General features: G+C 41.4%; 1 protein-coding gene across 3 annotated transcripts in view; it reads left to right on the top strand.

Moving 5' to 3' along the window:
* The window catches only part of si:ch211-1e14.1 (UPF0606 protein KIAA1549), a 35463-nt gene extending 32776 nt beyond the window's left edge, over window positions 1-2687 (top strand). For all 3 annotated transcript variants that reach the window (XM_061822435.1, XM_061822436.1, XM_061822437.1), the window contains one exon: window positions 1454-2687. In XM_061822435.1, the coding sequence (XP_061678419.1) occupies window positions 1454-1636 (183 nt within the window). In that variant the 3' untranslated portion in view covers window positions 1637-2687. The remainder of the gene's footprint in view (window positions 1-1453) is intronic.
* Window positions 2688-20647: the final 17960 nt, after the last annotated feature.

Below are 20647 nucleotides of genomic sequence, written 5' to 3' on the forward strand. Positions count from 1 at the left end.
TAAATCATTTTTATAATTAAGGGAGGAAAAGAAAGATCCTCCAAAGCTGGACACCATGACATGGTCTAAAGTGGCAGGAGGAACAAATGAGAAAGAAGAAAATTGAGGTCCATCGGCGTGGAGATGGTTATAAGGCTATTCCTGAAGCTTTGGGGCGACCACGAACCACAGTGACAGCCATTATCCACAAATGTTGAAAAGATAGAAGAGTGGTGTACCTTCCGAGGAGTCGCCGGCTGACCAAAATTACACCAAGAGTGCAACGATGACTCCTCCAAGAGGTCACAAAAGACCCCGCAACATCCAAAGAACTGCAAGCCTCCCTTGCCACAATTAATGTCAATGGTCATGACTGCACCAGATGAATGAGACCGGACAAAAATAGCATGGCAGAATTCCATGACTGATTGGAAAAGACAAAAGTTGAACTTTTGGAAGGAGTATTTCCCAGTACAACTGGCGTAAAAGTGAGACCACATTCAGAAACAGAACATAATAGCAACAGTAAAATACATTATGGTGATGGTAGTGATGGTATGGGGCTGTTTTGCTAATTAAGGACCAGGAAGACTGTTGTGATAAATGGAACCATGAATTCTGCTGTCTACCGAAAAATCCTAAAGGAGAACGTCCGAGCTCTGGTTCGTGACCTCAAGCTGAAATGAACTTCAATACTGAAATGGGACAATGACTGAATGCACATCAGCAAGTCCGCCTCTGAATGGCTGAAGAGACACAAAATGAAGACTTTGTGGCAGCCTAGTCAAAGTTATGACCTAAATCCTACTGAGATGCTGTGGTATGACCTCAAAAAGGCGGTTCATGCTCGAAAATCCTCCAATTTGGCTCAATTACAACAGTTCTCCAATGATGAGTGGGCCCAAATTTCTCCACAGCGCTGTAAGACTCAATGGAAGCTATCATATTGATTTCAGTTTTTGCTGGTAAGGGTGGCCCTACCAGTTAATACGTTGAGGGGGAAATCACGATTTCATTCAGGGCCACTGAAATTTGGATTATTTTATCCTTTAATAGTAAAAACCGCATTTTGTGTTCACATGTTTGACTAATGTTAACATATAACTAGCTCAGTGGTTAGAGCACTGGTTTGGTAAACCAGGGGGTTGTGGGTTCATATCCCACTCCACTCCCTGAGAAGGGTTGCGTCAGGAAGGGCATCCGGCGTAAAAATTGTGCCAAACATATATGTGCGTTCATCTGAGATAACACGCTGTGGCGACCCCGAAAAGGACAAGCCGAAAGAAAACACACACACTTAGTCAAGGCTTTGGAACTATTTTGTGGCTTCTCTGTTGTGTGAATTTGTGAACACTGAATCGCATCTATGCAGGGGATTACAGTACCGTATTCATTGTATGACAAAGCAGCTAAGAGCCAATCCAGTTTCATATGTGACATTTCCAGTCCTGATCACTTGTTCTCTTTGTTGCAGATGGCCAGAAGTGTCCATAGGGAGCCGTCAGCTCCTCCCACCCACCTGGACACTGGGGCGGGCTACCTGTCAGCCCCACTCTCACTAGATACGACCCCTCCCACTCAGTCCTCCGCCTCCTTGATCAAGGCCATCCGTGAGGAACTTTTACGCCTGTCGCAGAAACAGGGTTACCACAGCTGAGGTAGCTCTGGGCCCATCTGCTAATGAGACCATGCTTCCCGTGGAAGCCCCCCAAGAAGCAAAGCAGAGAGATAGTCCTGCTAGACGTCAATATTAAGGTGGCTAATTCACGTTTTGGAGATTATTAATTCCACCAGGAGTGTGTTGTGGAGGAAATCACCTCCAGTTTGTCGCTGTTGGGCAGACTTAAAGAGCAGTAGTATATGAGGACCAGGACTCAGACTTTAGAGATTTAGGTATTTAGTGTGACTGTGGTCATGCGGACATTGTTTAAAGAAGCTGTTAAACTCCATCTCATCTGAGCCATGCTTTGCCTTGACACTATGACATTCATCTTGCTCATAATAAGGTCATCTTTCACAGCCAGCGAATCAGTCCGGACACAAAAACAGTGTACAATACAGATTATCAACCTATTGTGCTACATACTTCTTAGTTTACCTAGCATAGAATTAGTCAGAGCTGTTACTTATGGAACTTTTTTTTGGGACCGTTTTCATTCAAATCCTTCAAGTTTTGTACATTTTATTAATAATGTATAGAGAAGTAACGCTTTGAAATGCCTTCAAATCATCCTTTTTTCAATTGTAGATCACCGGGAAGGAAAAACCCGTAGCTACGTGGCAACCGTGTCATCTCGTATGTACTCAATGCTTGGCCGTATTTTGCTCCACTGAATTCAGACTACTTAGTAACGCTCACGTCTAGTGGATTCAAAATAAAAGAACAGAAGAAGAAAACAAGAGTTGGATTGAGGGTGATGAAGGATACACCAACCAGTGATGGGTTACCTAGATCACCATCTCAATTTTATGCAGTATTTAAATTTTTTAATGTCTTTTTTTCCCACACAGGGTACTGTATTTATAATTCAAATCATGTTGCTGTGGGTTTTTTTTAAGGATTTTTTTTAAAAATTGACTTTGCCTTGTGTTACATGCACTATAAACTCATTAGAATACTGTACTGTTTTTTCCCCCTTTTATGTTAAGATCACGTGGGACCTGAAGTTGTTTTATTTAAATAAAGCAAAAGAACAAAAAAGTTTATTGTAAAATCTGAGTTTACATTTATTGTTGTGTGCTGGGGGAATACAACAGGATTTAAATTCAGGCTATTTGTTGGGCTTGCATATGTGTATTCATGAGCTTCTCTTTGGGGGGAGGAGTGCATGTAAATTGCCCTCGGGACTCACTTGAACATATTTGACCCTGAGATGGTTATCATCCCCCGACAACAACTAGGTAAGCATTTCGCTGTTATGGATATTTGGGCAGTTTTAAGCGGGCACACTGAACTGGTTTTTAAAAATATTTAAAATTTCACATGCTGAGGGAAAAAAACTGTCACGTGTTCTTCGTGCTCATACAGAGCTTGTTCACCTACGTCATAAAATCACGTGACTTTTGTTTACGTCGCCATATTGCCGGTTAAACAAAGCATTGTTCAATGCTAAGTCCGTTGAGACGAAACAAAAATATATTTAATAGCACAACGACCAGAGTTTTGTCCAATACTTTTAGACATTTAGAAGGTCATAATAAACGTAGGTACGTAGAACAATTAGAGGCACTTGGCATAGAGGGCCCATATTTAATGCCAAGGTCGGCGTTTTCGTTAAGAAAGTGAACTGTTAACCCGCTTCCCCTTGTATTGGACAACTGGATCTACACGTGTATCTGGTGAGTAAGTTGTCAAGATTTACACGGGAAAGTTCGAAAGCGTATAAAAATATGGACGCATACAAATACTTCGTTGCTGGATCTTTTCTCAATCTGAAATAAATCCGACATAGTGACGGGGAGAAGGCTCGTGAACGGAGAAGCATATTCGGCCACACGTTAACCTTTGCTGAAATCTATCGATCTTTTCAGCTAGTATTCAATACAAATACCAATATTTAAATAAATGACCCCTGGTTTGTGGTTAGTATGCACTGGGGAGTAGGAAAATAAAAAATTAAAAAAAAAACTACTTTTCAGTACTGTGCTACACACAAGCACACACACGAGACTTGGAATCGGATGTCACTTAAATTCATGTCAGTCAAGGCAGGTGACCGAATACTACAAGATATATTTAATTACCAAGTTTTACCTTAAAGTGTAAGTGTAAGCCGTCGTTTCCGCTTGGATCAAAACATCACCACATTCAGGCCATTTTATTTTGGTGTTATAAGTCTTTTGGCCCAAAACCAAAACTGCATACTTGAGCTATTTTTGTTCGACACATTTCATTGGCCAACAATTCGGTGCATAACTAGTAGAAACCGCACAGACATGATAGTTTACCATTACATTTACTCAACAAATGTAGCAACAGTCAAAACAGCCAAATTGGAAGTTGTATGGATGAAAAGCGTCAATTGGCAATTGAAACAGGAATACTTTTGATTTATCCTACACAAAGTAATTCTTTGGGTTTGAAGGTCAGAAAAAAAATGTCCACGCGTGCTGCGATTCCACAAAAATGCAACTTTTTAAGACCACCTATACAGCACTACATGAACCAAAAATCAATCTCATACATGATGTAGAATTTACAAGGAGATATGGTTGCCAAAATAAAATGAGACCTACACGAAATGTTTCAATCTATTTGAAGGTGAGCTCATCAAGTGGTACCCTTGACAAAGACACTGCACTACGCTGCAGTGAAGCGTATTCGGCCACACGTTAACCTTTGCCGAGGCAGGAACCTCGAGGGTGCATGGGAGTTCACCCAACCAGTCTACGTGTGTTTTGTGGACTTGGAGAAGACATTCGACCATGTCCCTCGGGGAGTCCTGTTGGGGGTTCTTTGAGAGTGTGGGGTACCGAATCCCCTGATACGAGCTGTTTGGTCCCTGTACGACCGCTGTCAGAGTTTGGTCCGCATTGCCGTCAATAAGTTGAACTCATTTCTGGTGAGATTTGGACTCCGTCAAGGCTGCCCTTTGTCACTGATTTTGTTCATAAATTTTATGGACAGAATTTGTAGGTGCAGCCGGCATAGAGGCTGTCTGGTTTGGTGGCCTTAGCGTCGACATCTCTGCTCTTTGCAGATGATGTGGTTCTGTTGGCTTCATCAAGCCATGATCTCCAGCTCTCACTGGGGTGAGTGTGAAGCAGCTGTGATGAGAATCAGCACCTCCAAATCCGAGACTATGGTCCTCAGTCAGAAAAGGGTGGCGTGCCCTCTCCAGGTCAAGAATGAGATCCTTTCCCAAGTGGAGGAGTTCAGGTTTCTTGGGGTCTTGTTCACGGGTGAGGGAAGAACGGAGCGGGAGATCGACAGATGGATCGGAGAAGCATCTGCAGTGATGCAGACTTTGTATCGGTCCGTTGTGGTAAAGAGGGAGCTGAGTCAAAAGGCGAAGCTCTCAATTTATCAGTCAATCTACGTTCCTACTCTCACCTATCGACATGAGCAGTGGGTCGTGACCGAAAGAACAAGATCCCGGATACAAGCAGCCAAAATGAGTTTCCTCTGCAGGGTGTCCGGGCTCTCCCTTAGAGATAGGGTGAGAAGGTCATCCTGGAGGGGCTCAGTGTCGAGCCACTACTCCTCCACATTGAGAGGAGCCATATGAGGTGGCTGGGGCATCTGATTCGGTTGCCTCCGGAAGAGCTGGAAGAAGTGGCTGGGGAAAGGGAAGTCTGGGTGTCCCTGCTGACGCTACTTCCCCCGCGACCCGTCCCGGAAAAGCAGTAGATAATGGATGGGTGGATGGATGAATTTAATTTAGATTAGTGGATGTTAAAACAAGGAAAAATATGGGGATGTGGAAACTAAAATTCCATGAGAAGAATGTGTATTTTTTAATGGTACGGTGTTCAAGTGAGAGTTGCAGTCTTGAGAATAATCCAATATATTTGCTCATGTTACCACTATCTCTTGCTGCTTTATTTGCTATCGGAAATGCTGAACATGTTTGACAATTGTTGGCCCCAATCCTTTTCTGTGCAGATCAGGGAAGGGAGGAAATGCATGCAAAACACAGCCCACGTCACGGTATGATCACATCACATGGACATCAGAGACATCTTCGATCGGAAGATGGAAAAATGCTCATATTCCACCCAAATATCGGTACGTGTGTACCCCGAGTCAATTCACCCATTTGACCTCTAAATTCAGGAGATCTGGCTCTGTCTCCATCTGCTGTAAGTAAAGCGTAAAAAAAAAAAAAAAAAAAAAAAAAACCCACGATGTCATATGACTGCCAGTTGCTGCAATTACCAGTAATTGCCACTCTGGGGAACCAGATCCCAAGAAGAGGAACTGTGCCTTCGTGTTTTTTTTTTTTCTTCTCCTCCTTGCGATGATGTAACAATAGTGAAGGACACAACACTTGGGTCATTTTGATCATTTCCTTGGCAAAGTGCATGCTACTAAGATGATGGTTATATGTTGCTATGTATGAAAAAAGATTTATAAAAGTATAAATTGGGCTGCGTTTGTGTCAGCTCGTCTTTCTGTTGTTAAGATGCATGTCCTTTACATGTATCAAGCGCTGTCTCATCCCATCAGACGCTTCTTCCCTTGTAATCCCATTAGCGGATCTATAAATCCTCTGAGTGATGCAGCTAAACACTGCAAATCCCAACGAACTCCATCCTACAGGAAGGCACGCTGAGGACAAGTCGCCATCCATTAGACAAAAACTTGAACGACTGATTCCAAGTAGTAGTAGGAGCAGTGGAAATGCCTCATAGTTACCTTTTTTAAAAAAAAATTATTTATCATATTACGTCCAATCATCACTTTATATCCTGCGTGTCTGCCCTCTCTTCTCTTCTAAGCTATTTAACCCTGGCCTGTCTCTTGTTCACATTGTCAGACTGGGCCCAGCCATGAGGGAAAACTTTTTTTTATCAGAATATTATGTACATTCTATAAATCATCTCTCCATTTGTTTTATGGTAAATATAACACATATTATGGGACCTCTCTTTTGGAGTACAACTCTTAAAATTCAAAACATTCTTCTCAGTTATGATATTTATTTGTGCTTGTCAGTGGATTATTATTATTATTATTTTTTAGACTCTTCCTGGGGGTCGAGTTAAGACACCCCCTGACACCTCGTTGAAACCTGTCTGCGGTCTTGAGATTTATTTTACTGGCGCACAACAAGAGCACAAGTAGAAGTTAATCTGGATCTCAATAGTCATTGTGTACTGCCTGGGTGGCTGGCCAATAAGGGGAGTGGTAGGGTGGAGGGCCAAGGTGGTAGTGGTTGTCCACTGCCTGAAGGAGGAGTCAAAAAAACACTTGTAGCCACTGACCTTGAAGGAGGAACCCCAGGGAGGGAGGATAGAATTTACATAGTGCAAAGTGCTGCAGAGAGTTCAGCAGCTCCTGCTTTTGTCAACAAACAAGACAGCTGCAGTATTCAGTATTGTAAGTACAGACTCACTGCGCATGTATCAGTTATGGATCTCAGGATTTTGTTAATGCTACAGGGAACGATTCTGAAGGAGGCTCTTTTTATACAATTACCTTTTTCCAGCTTATGGTATTCCTTTGTGTTTTTTCTCCTGTCAATTAGCTGCCATTGTTTTTCATCACAACAACATTTAGTCTCCAGTTTTTGCGCTGATGAGTCAAATAAGCCACTGCAGCGTCTTTGGCCCCACTCAGCAGTATCGATCTGTGGGCCAGCTACTACTGGATGCTGTCATTGGTTCCGTTTTTAGAAACGGAGGAGATGCTCTTCTGGGAAAGCACATCCTGACTCTCATTCTGCTCATTAGCCGTTATGCTGGCAAGAGGTTTTCTGTTCCCTTCCACCGCATAAATGTTTTGTACTGTAAATTCTCAAACACACTAAAAATGTAATGATTGAGTGGTATATACTGTACATTTACAGACATTTTGACATGTTAGTCGATACAGCAGCTCAGGCGGTCCATGCATGTCACTGATGGCTAGATGAGACAGGTGAGTAGACGTGTCAAGCATTTTTTTTCCTTTGGGTCTGAAATTTCAAGTAATAAATACCACATTGTCAAAATGATATTTGTTGACACGCACCTGGAATGTAGACTGAAAGCATTGTAATATGCATGCCAAGCTCAAAGCTGGCGATGTCACTTCTTTTAAGAAATAAATAAATAAAGATAACGGGGGGGGGTGTGTGTGTGTGTGTACACCAACTACTTGTCCTTAACTCATCCAACCATTCCTATTCAAAACTGTGTTCTGAACACCTTGCCTCGGCATGTGTGTGATTTGATTTGAATATATTTCCATGTACAGCTCCTGTATTGCTCACTGATATTAAAGTGGTTCACTCACCTTATCTTTGTGGAGGCAGGGTGGGGTTAGTGCTGTCTCAGTGACGATGTGATTCTGAGAGGCAATTGTTGTCTTTCTGTAAATGTTCCCTGTTGTTGACTGGTGAGCACTCAAGGGAGATATCTGCTTTATTTTTCCTAAAATCAGCTGTGATGGGCCTTTCTGTAGTTCCCACTGACTGTAAAGGCAAGACTATTGTAGAAAATGGTGGATGACTGATGGACTGTATGTAGGTAATATTTTGTTGTTCACAGTAGCGCTGCAGTACATGCACTTCTTTATAGACGTGTGTTTGTGCTCTGCTGGACCAGATGTACATTTTCCCAAATCTTTTCGCTTTCAGGCTCCCAAAACCTAAACCAGTCACCGTGTGAATGAACAACTTAAACAATAATATTTCCATCTTTTTTCCTGTAAACAAAGGGTACCTACCACCAAAAACAGGATTATTATCCTCTGGTGGGCAGCGTTTAGTGTTTTTTCCAACACGATTTGCTCAGACGTTGGCCACACAGTTCTGAGGACTGGGGTTCAAATCCTGGCCCTGCCTGTGTAGAGTTTGCATGTTCTCCCCGTGCCCGTGTAGGTTCTCTCCAGGCACTTCGTTTTGCCCTCACATCCCAAAAACAATAATTGGAGACTCTAAATTGCTCGTAGGCGTGATTGTGAGTGCGATTGGTTGTTTGTCTCTTTGTGCCATGCGATTTGCTGGCAACCAGTTCAGGGTGTACCCCACCTCCTGGCAACCAGTTCAGGGTGCACCCAACTTCCTGCCCGTTGCACTCCTATGACCCTCATGAGGATAGCGGCTCAGAAAACGGATGGATGGATTTGCTCTGAAAAACGGTTGGGGCTCATGATAATTATTGTTGACCCTGTTCAGTAATTCTTACCGGAAGTCCTTCCGAACCAAGTTTGGCCAGGCCAAGGAGTCGGTGACTGTGATGGGAAACTGAACAAGAGCCAAACAGGCGGTGACTTGAAGCTTGCACTGTTGTTGAACATAAATAGCTTTTGTATTGTGTTGTGTGGTGTTGGGTTTCATAAACATTAACCATCCCCTGCATTTTTTACAATTCACCAATGATAAATTTGCTTATTGGCTGGCTATTAAAAAAAAATCTGTCCTCTTTTGTGAGCTGAAATACCTCTTTGCTGTTTTATTTGCTCTGCCTGAGACACAAGCATTGCTTTGGCTCCACGTTGTGGCATCTTGGTGCAAATGAACTATGTTGAAGTGAGAGGAGGCTTTTTACTTTTCTTAGAGAAAGTATTGCTTTGCAGCCTTGTGATGGAATCTTCTTTTTAGGGAAGCATCATTTACTCGGATTTTTGCTATTCGAGGCAGGGTTGCACCCTAACACTATATTTTCTATGTATTTTGCGGCAGTCTGGATGTTTTTATTTACATCTATTAGAGCAGCAAGAACACATGCTGATTGTTTTTCCGCACTATGTGTTGTTACATCTCTCACAATTTAGAAATTGGTGAAGAAATTCCCTAAAATCGTTGTGAAATGTGCTTTTTTCCCCCTGGTTATAACCAAAAGCACATCATCATGCATCGTGTCAGACAACCTTTTTCTCTTGCGTGTTGTGTGTACTTTGCCATCCTCAAGGTCACGGTACAAGTTATCGCCATCCCTCCTCCACTCCCGACACTTTGTATCAAGGGGAACAGTGTGAGATTGTACTTGGCTCTGCTGTGTAGGAGGCGAAGCTCATGTGATGTTGGAGGGAGAAAAGGGAAGGGGGATGAATAGCTGTCATTCACAACAGAGGGCCCAGTTACTGGGCAGCTGCCTTCTGCTCGCTGACTCCCGACTGTCAGCTGCCGTCAGGCTTTTCCTTGCTGCCCCCTCAGATGGCCAGTCAACATGTGCACTTCTCTCTGCGACAAAAGATGGATCATATGATTACCTGATTACTGGGTCGGAGTTTCAATAGCCACATCCTATTTACAGTAACATCACGCTCACGTCACATCATGCTGATTCAAACACTTTGGATGGGCAAATAAGCCTGTTAAACTATGATGATGTCTTGATCAGCAGACTCACACCACAGGGGGATGTTTCGTCTCTGATAGTCTTTACTGAGTGCTGTTCAACATTATCCCGTGGTCTCGTGCCGGTTTGGTTCCTTGTTGAAATAAATGGACAAAGACTATTGACTATTAGACTGCAAACATCACTGTCTCTGTTTGATACCAACTGTTATGCATCAAATATTCTGTCTTTACAAATGTAACATGAGTTGAGTTGTTGAGTTTTGAGCGGTATTCATTTAACAAACTGTACTGCATTAGCTGTTTCTCAATGGTTATCTTGATTAGATACAGTTCATAACACCGTCACGTGTAAATGCAGATGGTCATAATGTTGTGATTAGCTGGACTATGTTGTACATGTGTACTTCATGCCGTAATAGTATCTGTAAGATTATTTGTGGTCAGCTCCAGTACAGTGTGGTTGTGTTCGGGAGTCAGATTAAAAAGTTTGTAAAAGTCAGAATATGGGCCACTGAGGCATCTGACAGGATATGCCAACTCCAAAAGAAAGGATGGACAGGGTCAGACCTTCAATAAGAAATTCTACCCAATCCTGTCATATGATTCTTGAATTTCAATGCATTCCACTGAGTTTGGTGTTATGGTTTTTGTGTTATACTTTCCACATTTTTGTGATTTTTGTATGAAGGTTTCCATGGTCATACCTCACCCGACATCCACTTGAGCAACACAGTGACCAAATGGTTAATCTGCCCCACAGCCAAGCTGTCTCGGGTACAAATCTTATCTGAGGCCCTCCTACATGGAGTTTGCATATGCTCCACAATCTTTAAATCCTTTAAAATGCATACATTTTTATTTGTAAAATACAGACCCCAGAATGTTGAACTTGCCATCTTGTTTCAAAAACCATCACAAATTTTTGCATTCACATCGAGATACACAGTAATCCCGCTATCATAGTCAATTTCTGGGGGGGTACCATACAGGTAATTATTCTTTTCAATACAGGCCAAATAGTTGGTTGGTTCATCTTTGCTGTCCATAAAAAATATGCATTCATATATCTGTCCCAATGTAGCGTTTAATTGAATAGAGGATTGCAAAATTGTTGTTTTGCCGGGTGGAAATTCTAGACGAGCATTCATTCTTCACGAGAAATGACAAAAAGACGAAAGAAAAGGTCAGTCACGTTTGTGACATTTTCATAATCCATACCTCTTTACTTATTCAAACCCCTTGAGCTGTGGACAAACATGTCTCTTTGATTTTGGGAATTTCTTTTGCTTTAAGTCTCAGTTGGACATCCGGGATGTGGCCGGGTCTGATTTTCTTCCCTCCTCAGTATTGTGCTAATCACTGCGTGTTACATCGCAATAAATTAAATTACATCACTGACAGCAGCCTGTAGAAGACGTTGTGGAGCCACAGCTCGGTTGAAAATAATATGACGTCCGTAGTCCACTGTCATCCGTTAATTACACCCTACTTATATCCTTAGTCACCCAACTTGCTCCACACCCACAGTGGATAATAAATGCCTGCTGACACTGGAAATGGTGTCATTCCCTTTGTAGGCATCCAGACACATGCTCTTTAACTGAAGGCAAATCTGTTAAGGTTACTTTTGAGAACTTGTCATGTGACTTGAACAAGACTGACGCAATATCACAGAAAATTGACCTATAGTCCAGCAAGAGACACAATGCAGTTAATGTCATATTTCCTTTGGGAAACCCAATTACAGTATTAATGCATCAATTTTAAACTGTTTATCCTGTTAAGGGACATGGGTGGGATTAAGTTTCACTTTGGGCAAGAAATGGGTTACACCTTGAAATGGTCACAACTCAATCATGGGGTACGTATGGACAAGGAACCATTTTCACTCACATTCACGTGTGGCCAAGTTTACCAAAGGTGCAAACCTGAAAGAACACAACCCAATTGTCACTTTCAAAGAATCAGAAAGTAACCTCCTAACCATCCATCCATCCATCCATCCATCCATCCATCCATCCATCCATCCATCCATCCATCCATCCATCCATCCAGGCATCCAGCCATCCATCCATTTTCTCAGCCACCTATCCTCATGAAGGTCAAAGGAGTGCTGGAGCCTATCCCGGCTCTCAACAGGCAGGAGGCAGGGTATACCCTGAACTGGTTGCCGGCCAATCGCAGAGCACATCAAGACAAACAGCTGAACTCACAATCACACCTGCGGGCAATTTAGAGTGTCTAATTAAAGTTGCATGTTTTTGGGATGTGGGAGGAAACCGGAGTGCCCGGAGAAATTCCATGCAGGCACGAGGAGAACACGCAAATTCCACAAAGGTGGTTCCGGGATCGAACCCGGGACCTCAGAACTGTGAGGCTGATGCTTTTCCAGTTTATCCAGTGTGCTGGTCCTGCTAAGTACTGAAGAAGAAGAAAAAAAACTAGCAGCAAGAACATCAAGCCTCTGGGTCAGTTGAGGTTTTCTCAACAGAAACATTTTTAGAGCACTTCAGTGGTTTTTATGAAAACCAAGGTAGCATCGGGATTTGGGAGACGTGCTGCAAATCCAAGTATTACCTCATACCTCAGTGCATCAGGAAGTCATCAGGAAAAGAAGCAAAGCAGACATGACACACACCATAAAAGGCATCTTATCTTCAGTTTGGTCATTCTTCCATACTGGAATAATTCAAATAGCTCAGCTATGATGTGATTTTTTTTTTTCTACTATTGTAAGTGAATGATACATTCTTGAATGATCTGTTTCTTATTTCTCATGCAATGAGATTATTTAAATAGTTTCATTACAACCTGTTCTTTTGTTTCCATTCACGATAAATTATTCTGTAATTCAAACATAGTTTTCGGCAAAGATGTACAAAAGCTTTATCTTTTATACTGAATGGTTTACTCCCACTGCACACATAACTTAAAAGCTGCAGTTATTCTTCCAGCAACTTGAGTGTCACTGTGCACTGAAAAATGTTAGTCGACTGTAAGCATTAATGTTCGTACTGTAATCAATCCTAACCTATCTGCCATTCTCCCCATATCATACAATTGGTTCCTTCCCTCCTTGTGATTCGCTCACCTTTGTGATGTTAGTTCTAGTATGCATTCAAACTTGCGCCCTTCAGTTCATTTGAATAAATCTCAAATTTGATACCCCCTTGGTGCAGTTCAGTCGGATTTATGAACTGCAAACAATCTCTTGCGAGATGTGGTTCCAAACGCACTCGAGAGCATGTGATGCCAATGCCTTCCATTAATGGCTTGTTACAGCCTGCTATATGAGCACATCTATTTTTACCCCAAACAGCTCCGTAGCTGACTCTTTTTCGTTTTCTGCAATGCATGTGCAACATGAACCAGAGCACCGGCAGCTAACATGATGAAGCAAGTGGTTACAGTATACGTACATACAGTATTGATACTGATATCCACACCCCAGGGTTGAAAATATCACATGGTTTGCTGCAACCCCTTTTGCTCCAGCAAACCAGGGACAGACACTGTTTACAAACCATCGGATGCTTCGGAGCAAGGAAAGCCCCATAAATAAAATAAAGTCTCATGAGACGCCATGCCCGACCACTGTTTTTTGTGACGTTTTAAGCATTATTTTTCCCTAGCAAAATTTGGATCAAACTGTAGAATGTCGGGAGTTTTCCGCTGTAATTCAAAGGTGTTCTGTTTGGGAGGTTCTGCGTATTATTGATTCTAGTATGTTTAGTATGTAATTTGGACCCTCAATGCAAATATTCCACCTTATGAAGAAATTTTGTATGCTATTTCTCTGCCCCGCCCTCCCCCCAAGCATCACAGAGGGCTACTGTATAATAAAAGGTACCATAACTACAAATACAGTACAATGTGTGTTCAGGATGAGCTTTCGTCATCTTTGTGGCTTTTCTTTTCATTACAAGAGCTCTTTGTGCCAGCCAGAGATCACATGTCACAATATTTAAACAGCTGCACATGATAGTTGTGTGTTTTGTCAGGAAAGAGAGCTTCACTTGATAGGATGAAGTGTGTGTGTATGTCTGGGGGAAAGCGAAGCCTTTATGAGAGAGGAAGAGAACAAGTGGACATACAAACCACATGTTTTACTATTCTTCGTGTTCTTTCCTGACAATGGCCCAAAGCATGCCATGAAAGCAACAAAAGTCACTGTTGGAGACAGGTGAAAATAATCCTGCATTCTGGTGTTTTTAATTCTAGAAGGTGCCAAAGAATGCTTACATCAGTTACCCTAATGTAAACACACTCATGCTTGAAAATCATTTACATGTACTGTATTGCTTTTGGACACGCTACACTCGAAGCGAACAACTCAAAGTAAATCCAATAAAACAAAACAGCAGTTAATCTTTTACCTCTTAATACCCTAAATCAGAACTGACTGACATTTTTAGGCTTGGAACATCTGCACCATGGGTTTAAATAGGAGGTTGTGACCGTGACCTGAGGCTTCTTTTCTTGGAAACGTCGCCCAGTGTTAGAATAGTTCAAGGATCAAAAAAGTGGAACTTCAGTGAGGCCGCACCCTGACCAATGTTAGTGTTCAAGTCTTAACACATGCAGATAAATTTAGCCAGCTTGGCTCCAGATACAGTAATACCTCCACTCATGAGAACACTTTCTCTGCTTTTATTTTCTCCCTCCCTATTTTGGACTCTTTTGGCAGACATATTTTCACACAGGGACTTCTGTCAGCTAATGTTGAGTTCTCATTTTCTTCAGCACCCCTCAAACCTATAATGCTCTGGAGCTATCTGTTGAGTCTCATTTTGTTTCTCTCTACAATGGGTTAGTGCTTCTCATTGTGGAGGAAATGAAACACATCCTAAAGCACAGGCTGGATTAGGGTTGAAAAATATATTGAAAAAATATAAAAATTCTTTTATTCTACCAAGACCATTTAAGATGTTAAGGTGACTTGATTGGAGGAGGCCCATGTGCCTGTCTTTGTGTTTTTTTAACTGTTATTTCTTATTATGGATATGATTGGATTTTTCAGCATCTTCCGTAATATGTTTACATATCTGTAAGGATTTAGATGCTACAAAATGAGGTTGCTTAGCAACTAATTCTATGATGTATGTGAAATTAATCGGTATGTTTTGGAAACAGAGACAGTATTCATTTTAAAAGTCAGAAGTTGTTCATCTCCAATACTGTATTGTGCATGTGTCGGTCAAAACAAAGCATTATTAAATTATTACTTGGGCAGAGTTTTGATACAGCTCCTAGATTGAAATCATGTACCAGAATGTTTTTGTGCAGTAATGCAAATAGCCCCTAGGGTTTCTGGTGCTGTTGCTCCCCAGCAGTGCTTGCTGATTCTTCACTGCAACACACTGGCCCATAAAATCTTATGATGGCCACCCATGAACATGATGAGCCCACTTCTGAGTGCCACTCTATTCATCCATTATTTCTTAAACCTCGCAGAGCCTGATGGAAGTAAAATCACATCTTCTCTGTTGTGACCTTCAATATGTGGAGTCACTCGGCGTGTGCTCTGTGTAGTCAGGCTGGATCGAGCTTGTTACTGTAGTGTACTTTTAGTCCATCATAACTCAGTCTTTATTGTAATTAACTGCATTAGTATAGGTGAGGCTGGACAGTGGCACTCCGGTTTCCTCCTACATCCCAAAAACATGCATTCATTAGAGACTCTAAATTTCCCATAGAGTGTACCCTGCCTCCTGCTTGATGACATCTGGGATTTGCTCCAGCACTCCTCTGACCCTCGTGAGGAAAACCGGCTCAGAAAATGGATGGGTGGATGGATGGATGTAGGTTGTTCAGGTGATAGTTGATTTAAATTTCACACATGGCTGTTAGATCCAGCAAACTATTAGCTGCTTTGTTGTTGTTGTATTCTTCATGCCAACATCACAACTTCTTGATTAAATTAAGCTTATGATTGAGTACCGTAATTTCTCAAGTATAATGCATCCTGAAGTATAATGCGGACCCCAAAAATTTAGCTAAAAATTCAGGAAAACCTTTCTACCAATGTCCAATGTGCACCACCAATTTGATGTTATCCATATGCTCAAAATATTTGGAATTATCTGTATTTCTATTTTGTTAGATTTGTACTTTTATTGTTTATACTTGTATTGTTTTTCAAAAAAAAACATCTGTACAACAATCATTTATAATAACCTTTGGGCATGTACTGATGCAACGGTAATATATATCTTGGGTTACGGTGTATGCTTCTCTTTGTCCCTGCAACTGTCAGAACAGAATCTCTCAAACAACTCAAATAAATGCACAACGATGGCGTAACATTTTATTAATACTGTTGATAACACATATTACAGTCTTAAATAAAGAAACAATTTAACACAGTTTAACTTAAAACATTAAACATCCATCTATTATCTACCTCTTTTCTGGGTCAGTTTGTGGGGGAAGTAGCGTCAGCAGGGATACCCAGACTTCCCTTTCCCTGGCCACTTCTTCCAGCTCTTCTGGAGTGATCCCAAAGCTTTCCCAAGTCGACCGAGAGACATAGTCTCTCCAGCGTGTCCTGGGTCATCCTCTGAGTCTCTTTCCGGTGGGACATGCCCGGAACACCTCACCAGGAAGGCGTCCGGGAGGCATCTGAATCAGATGCCCCAGCCACCTCATCTGGCTCCACTCAATGCGGAGGAGTAGCGGCTCAACACTGAGCCCTCCCGGATGATCGAGCTTCTCACCCTAGAGAGCCCGAACACCCTGCAGAGGAAAATCATTTCGGCTGGCTGTATCCGTATCCATTAAACATTTGTGCATAAAACGTTTTTTGCATCGTGCAGTTTATCCACCAAGAAGCATCTGACTCATCTCCAATCTGAAAAATATCCATCGTAGATACGTTTAATGCATCACTGTCAAACCCATCATTGATGAATTGGTTCATTTATGGTGCCTCATGGTTTCATGAACAGTGATCCCATCTTGCTCCCACACCATGTCTGTGCCATCCATGGGGTTTGTGAGGAAACATTTTTTGAACCCTAAGAGTCTTGGTTCTCTTTATTTCTCATTATTGTCAGCGCTTTGAGGGGAAGGTCCACCATGCTAATAGGGCAGCCTGTTGCCCCCGTTCGGCTACAATCTGTAGCAGCTCTTCATAGCGTCAGGTCATGAACAAAACGAAAGCTCAAACTACATACAAATGAACGTAATGGGCACTTAAAAAAAACAAAAACAACGAGCATTTCAATTGTGTGCGCTATCCTTTTTTTTTTTTAAATGATTGCACGATTGCACTACGTCGTTTCAGCTCACGTTGTTTTGTTTTCGGTTTGGTGAAGCATTTCTTTTAAAAGCGGCTGCAGAACTATCCCTTGTAGTCGACATTTTTAGTCTTTGTTTAAGTTAAAACAAACTCAGGGGCAGTTGTTTCTGATGTTTGGTGCAGTAGCAACAAATATGTTACGCTAACGATCGTAAAATGCAAAGCTCCCTCCCTCGGGAAGTCACCGTTCAGAGTTCAGGCAGGTGGCGCACATTACCGTAATATATATATAAATCTGTAACATAAGACATCAAATATCATATCTAAATTTCCATGTATACCATTTTTTTAACCACTCTATGTACCTGTATACGACCATACAATGTTATTGTATCTTTTATTTTTCATCCATACCTAAATATAATGCGGTGTTTTGACTTTTTGAAAATATTTTTGGAAAAAATTGCGCATTATTTTTGAGAAATTACGGTACTTACATTAATAACTGGTCTCTAAAAAGCTGTTTTCACCCAAACAGAAGCTTCACAGCAAAAGAATCATACTTTGACCGTATAGCACTGACCTGAAGCTATGATTGTACAATACCATTGAGTCATTGGTAAAACCTTTGAAGAGCCCACTGATTTGGTAAAACTGTGAGAGTGTTCTGGTAAAAGCACTTAAAAATAAATTTTAATTGGTCCAATTAATATGTATAATGGAATAAGATAGTATAATAATAATAATTTAATATTAATATTCATTATCTTAAAGTGTATAATTTGAATGCAATACAACATCAGGTAATGAAAAACACATCAAAAATGGATACTCAATATGCACTATGTGACAGAAGAGTCTCCGCTAGGATGAAGGGCAAAGTTTACAAAACAGTGGTGAGGCCGGCCATGATGTACGGATTAGAGACGGTGGCACTGACGAAACAACAGGAAGCAGAACTTGAGGTAGCAGAAATTACGATGTTGAGTTTCTCACTTGGAGTGAGCAGGTTGGATTGGATTAGAAATGAGCTCATTAGAGGGACAGCCAAAGTTGGATGTTTTGGAGACAATGTGAGAGCAGACTTCGATGGTTTGGGAGAGAGTATATTGGTAGAAGGGTGCTAAGGATGGAGCTGCCAGGCAAAAGAGCGAGAGGAAGAGCAAAGAAAAGGTTGATGGTATCTGGTGAAGGAGCACATGAAGACTGTCGGTGTTAGTGAGGAATATCCACGACATAGGGTTAGATGGAAAAAGATGACACGCTGTGGCGACCCCTAATTTGGACAAGCCGAAAGGAAAAGAAGAAGAAGAATATACACGCAACTAAACACAACTGAACTATCCAAGATTAAGATTACTTAAAGAAGCTTTAACCATGATTCTCGTGTATTTACTGGGAAAGAGCTCCCATTTATCTTTTCAAAATTGTCAGCACCACAATGAATAAAAACATTGATTTGATACTGTTGTCAGTAATTCACTGTAATCAAATCTATGGTAGATTCCTGGCAACAATGTTGCCAGTCAGTTACAGTAAGAAGCCCTATGAAATATCTATCAGTGTCTTTCAACAGCTCCAAAGTGGACATTTAGAATGTCGAATGTTGAATATAGAATGGTTGAAAGGTCAACATCAGATATTGTAAGCTTTCGTGGTTTGTACAACACGATAAATGGAGCCTTTTTACCCCTGTAGATGAGGACGAAATTGTGGTTGGCCGGGTTATTAAGCACCCTCACATTGGTGTTCACGAACGTGTCTTGTAGCAATGCGGTTTCTTCTGCTAATCGGCTATGGCAGCGTGGATAGATGTTGAGCGCAAAGAGCATATTTGAGCTGACGTGACACGTAAGATGAGATATTAGAGGTGACTCAGAGCAGTCAGCAAGCCACAACATCAGTCAGTCAGTCAAATGGAAATATCCCGAGCCATCCAGTTGCTCCAGTTGACTCTTCAAATGGAACCCCGCCCTTGATAAAAACAAATACATAAAAAAACAAAACTATTGTCTGTGTCTGTGCTACGTAAGGAGGATCCCTCATACCCATGAAATGGTGGGCGTGTGACATCACTCCCTCTCCCCTTTTTGCCTGTATGCATTCTTTGACTGTGACCAATCAGCTCACTGGAATATCTAGTCACATGTTTATCACCCTCAACCCTCACTTCGTAACCATGACAACGAGCACCGGTCCAGGCAGCATCTTGTGGTGGTGAGAAGAGGAAGGAAGACTTAGGAAAGGATCAAATGGAAAGGGGAAAGAGAGAAAAATAGAAAAAGGATCAAATCCAAATTGGAATAATTTTTGGGCTACTTCGCAGAACAGTAAGTTATTAGTTTCATTTTCCACTCTCCTCAGAATAAGTCGATCAAGGACCAGAAAGAGGCCATTGTCGTGTGTTTGGTAACGTGACCTGACAGATGCCGGTAAAGATGGAATGACATCACGTTAAGTCCTTTGTTGTGTGTTCAGACAGCCTCACCTTGACGAGACGAGCATTTGTCTACATGCTAAATCCAACCTCCACGGTTAATCAGTGAATGGCTGAAGACAGACAATGAGAGGCATGACAGAAAGCTGGTTGTGTTTTGTGCAATTAGGGTTGGTTTCATAATGTGGTCCTTGTAGCGTATTGTTGTCCTCAAAAGCTATTCCGATCCTGACTTTTAAGATGTTTATCTTTTCTTCATTGAAACAACATGTAGTGAGTTGTTTTTCCAATTTGTTTCCATTATTGTCACGCTGAGGAGATCACTTTTGTGGTCTGTTATTTTCAACTATTCGTTTTAGCTTCAACCTTACTCAAAGAGTTTTGCAGAAATAAAACAATCTGCTATATGTGGAGCCTCCTGTCTATTCTATGCTAACAAGAATAATTAGGATTGATGACATGATGCCCAACTTCCATTTTTTTTTTTATGGCCAATGTTTTTTGACCAAACGCTTAACATTCCTTTATACAAATACGATATGTTACATGTAAACATGAATGTAGCCTAAATACCGTCTGTTTTCCCCTTTGGTGGCTCTATAGTGAGACCTTTTTTGAGGGAAAAAAAAAAAAAAACCGCTGACGTTTAAAGTTCATACAAGTGGTTTGACACAGTCCCAATTTTGTTCACATAAACACTGAAATGAGAGGGAATACAACATCCTTGTGCAACCGGATTTATTTTTATTTCATTTTAAACTTTATTATAGCCAGGTGTAAGACCATTGAAATCAAGACATCTCTTCTGCAATGTTGACCGGGCCAAGAAGGCAGTAAGTTAAACGTTAAGTCCAAGTCAGTCACATTTGTTTATTTTGGTTGTTTATTTTGACTTCCCCTTTCAAAAAGATACAAAAATAAATCAGTTGAGTTGTACAGATTCTACATCACATTACATTTTTGAATATGATTTATTTTGGTCAAAATTTACCACACACACACCTGGTATTTAACGTGGGTGTGTAGACCTCCTATAGCCAC

The sequence above is a fragment of the Syngnathoides biaculeatus genome, chromosome 6 (assembly GCF_019802595.1).
Source record: "Syngnathoides biaculeatus isolate LvHL_M chromosome 6, ASM1980259v1, whole genome shotgun sequence".
Classification (NCBI taxonomy): domain Eukaryota; kingdom Metazoa; phylum Chordata; class Actinopteri; order Syngnathiformes; family Syngnathidae; genus Syngnathoides; species Syngnathoides biaculeatus.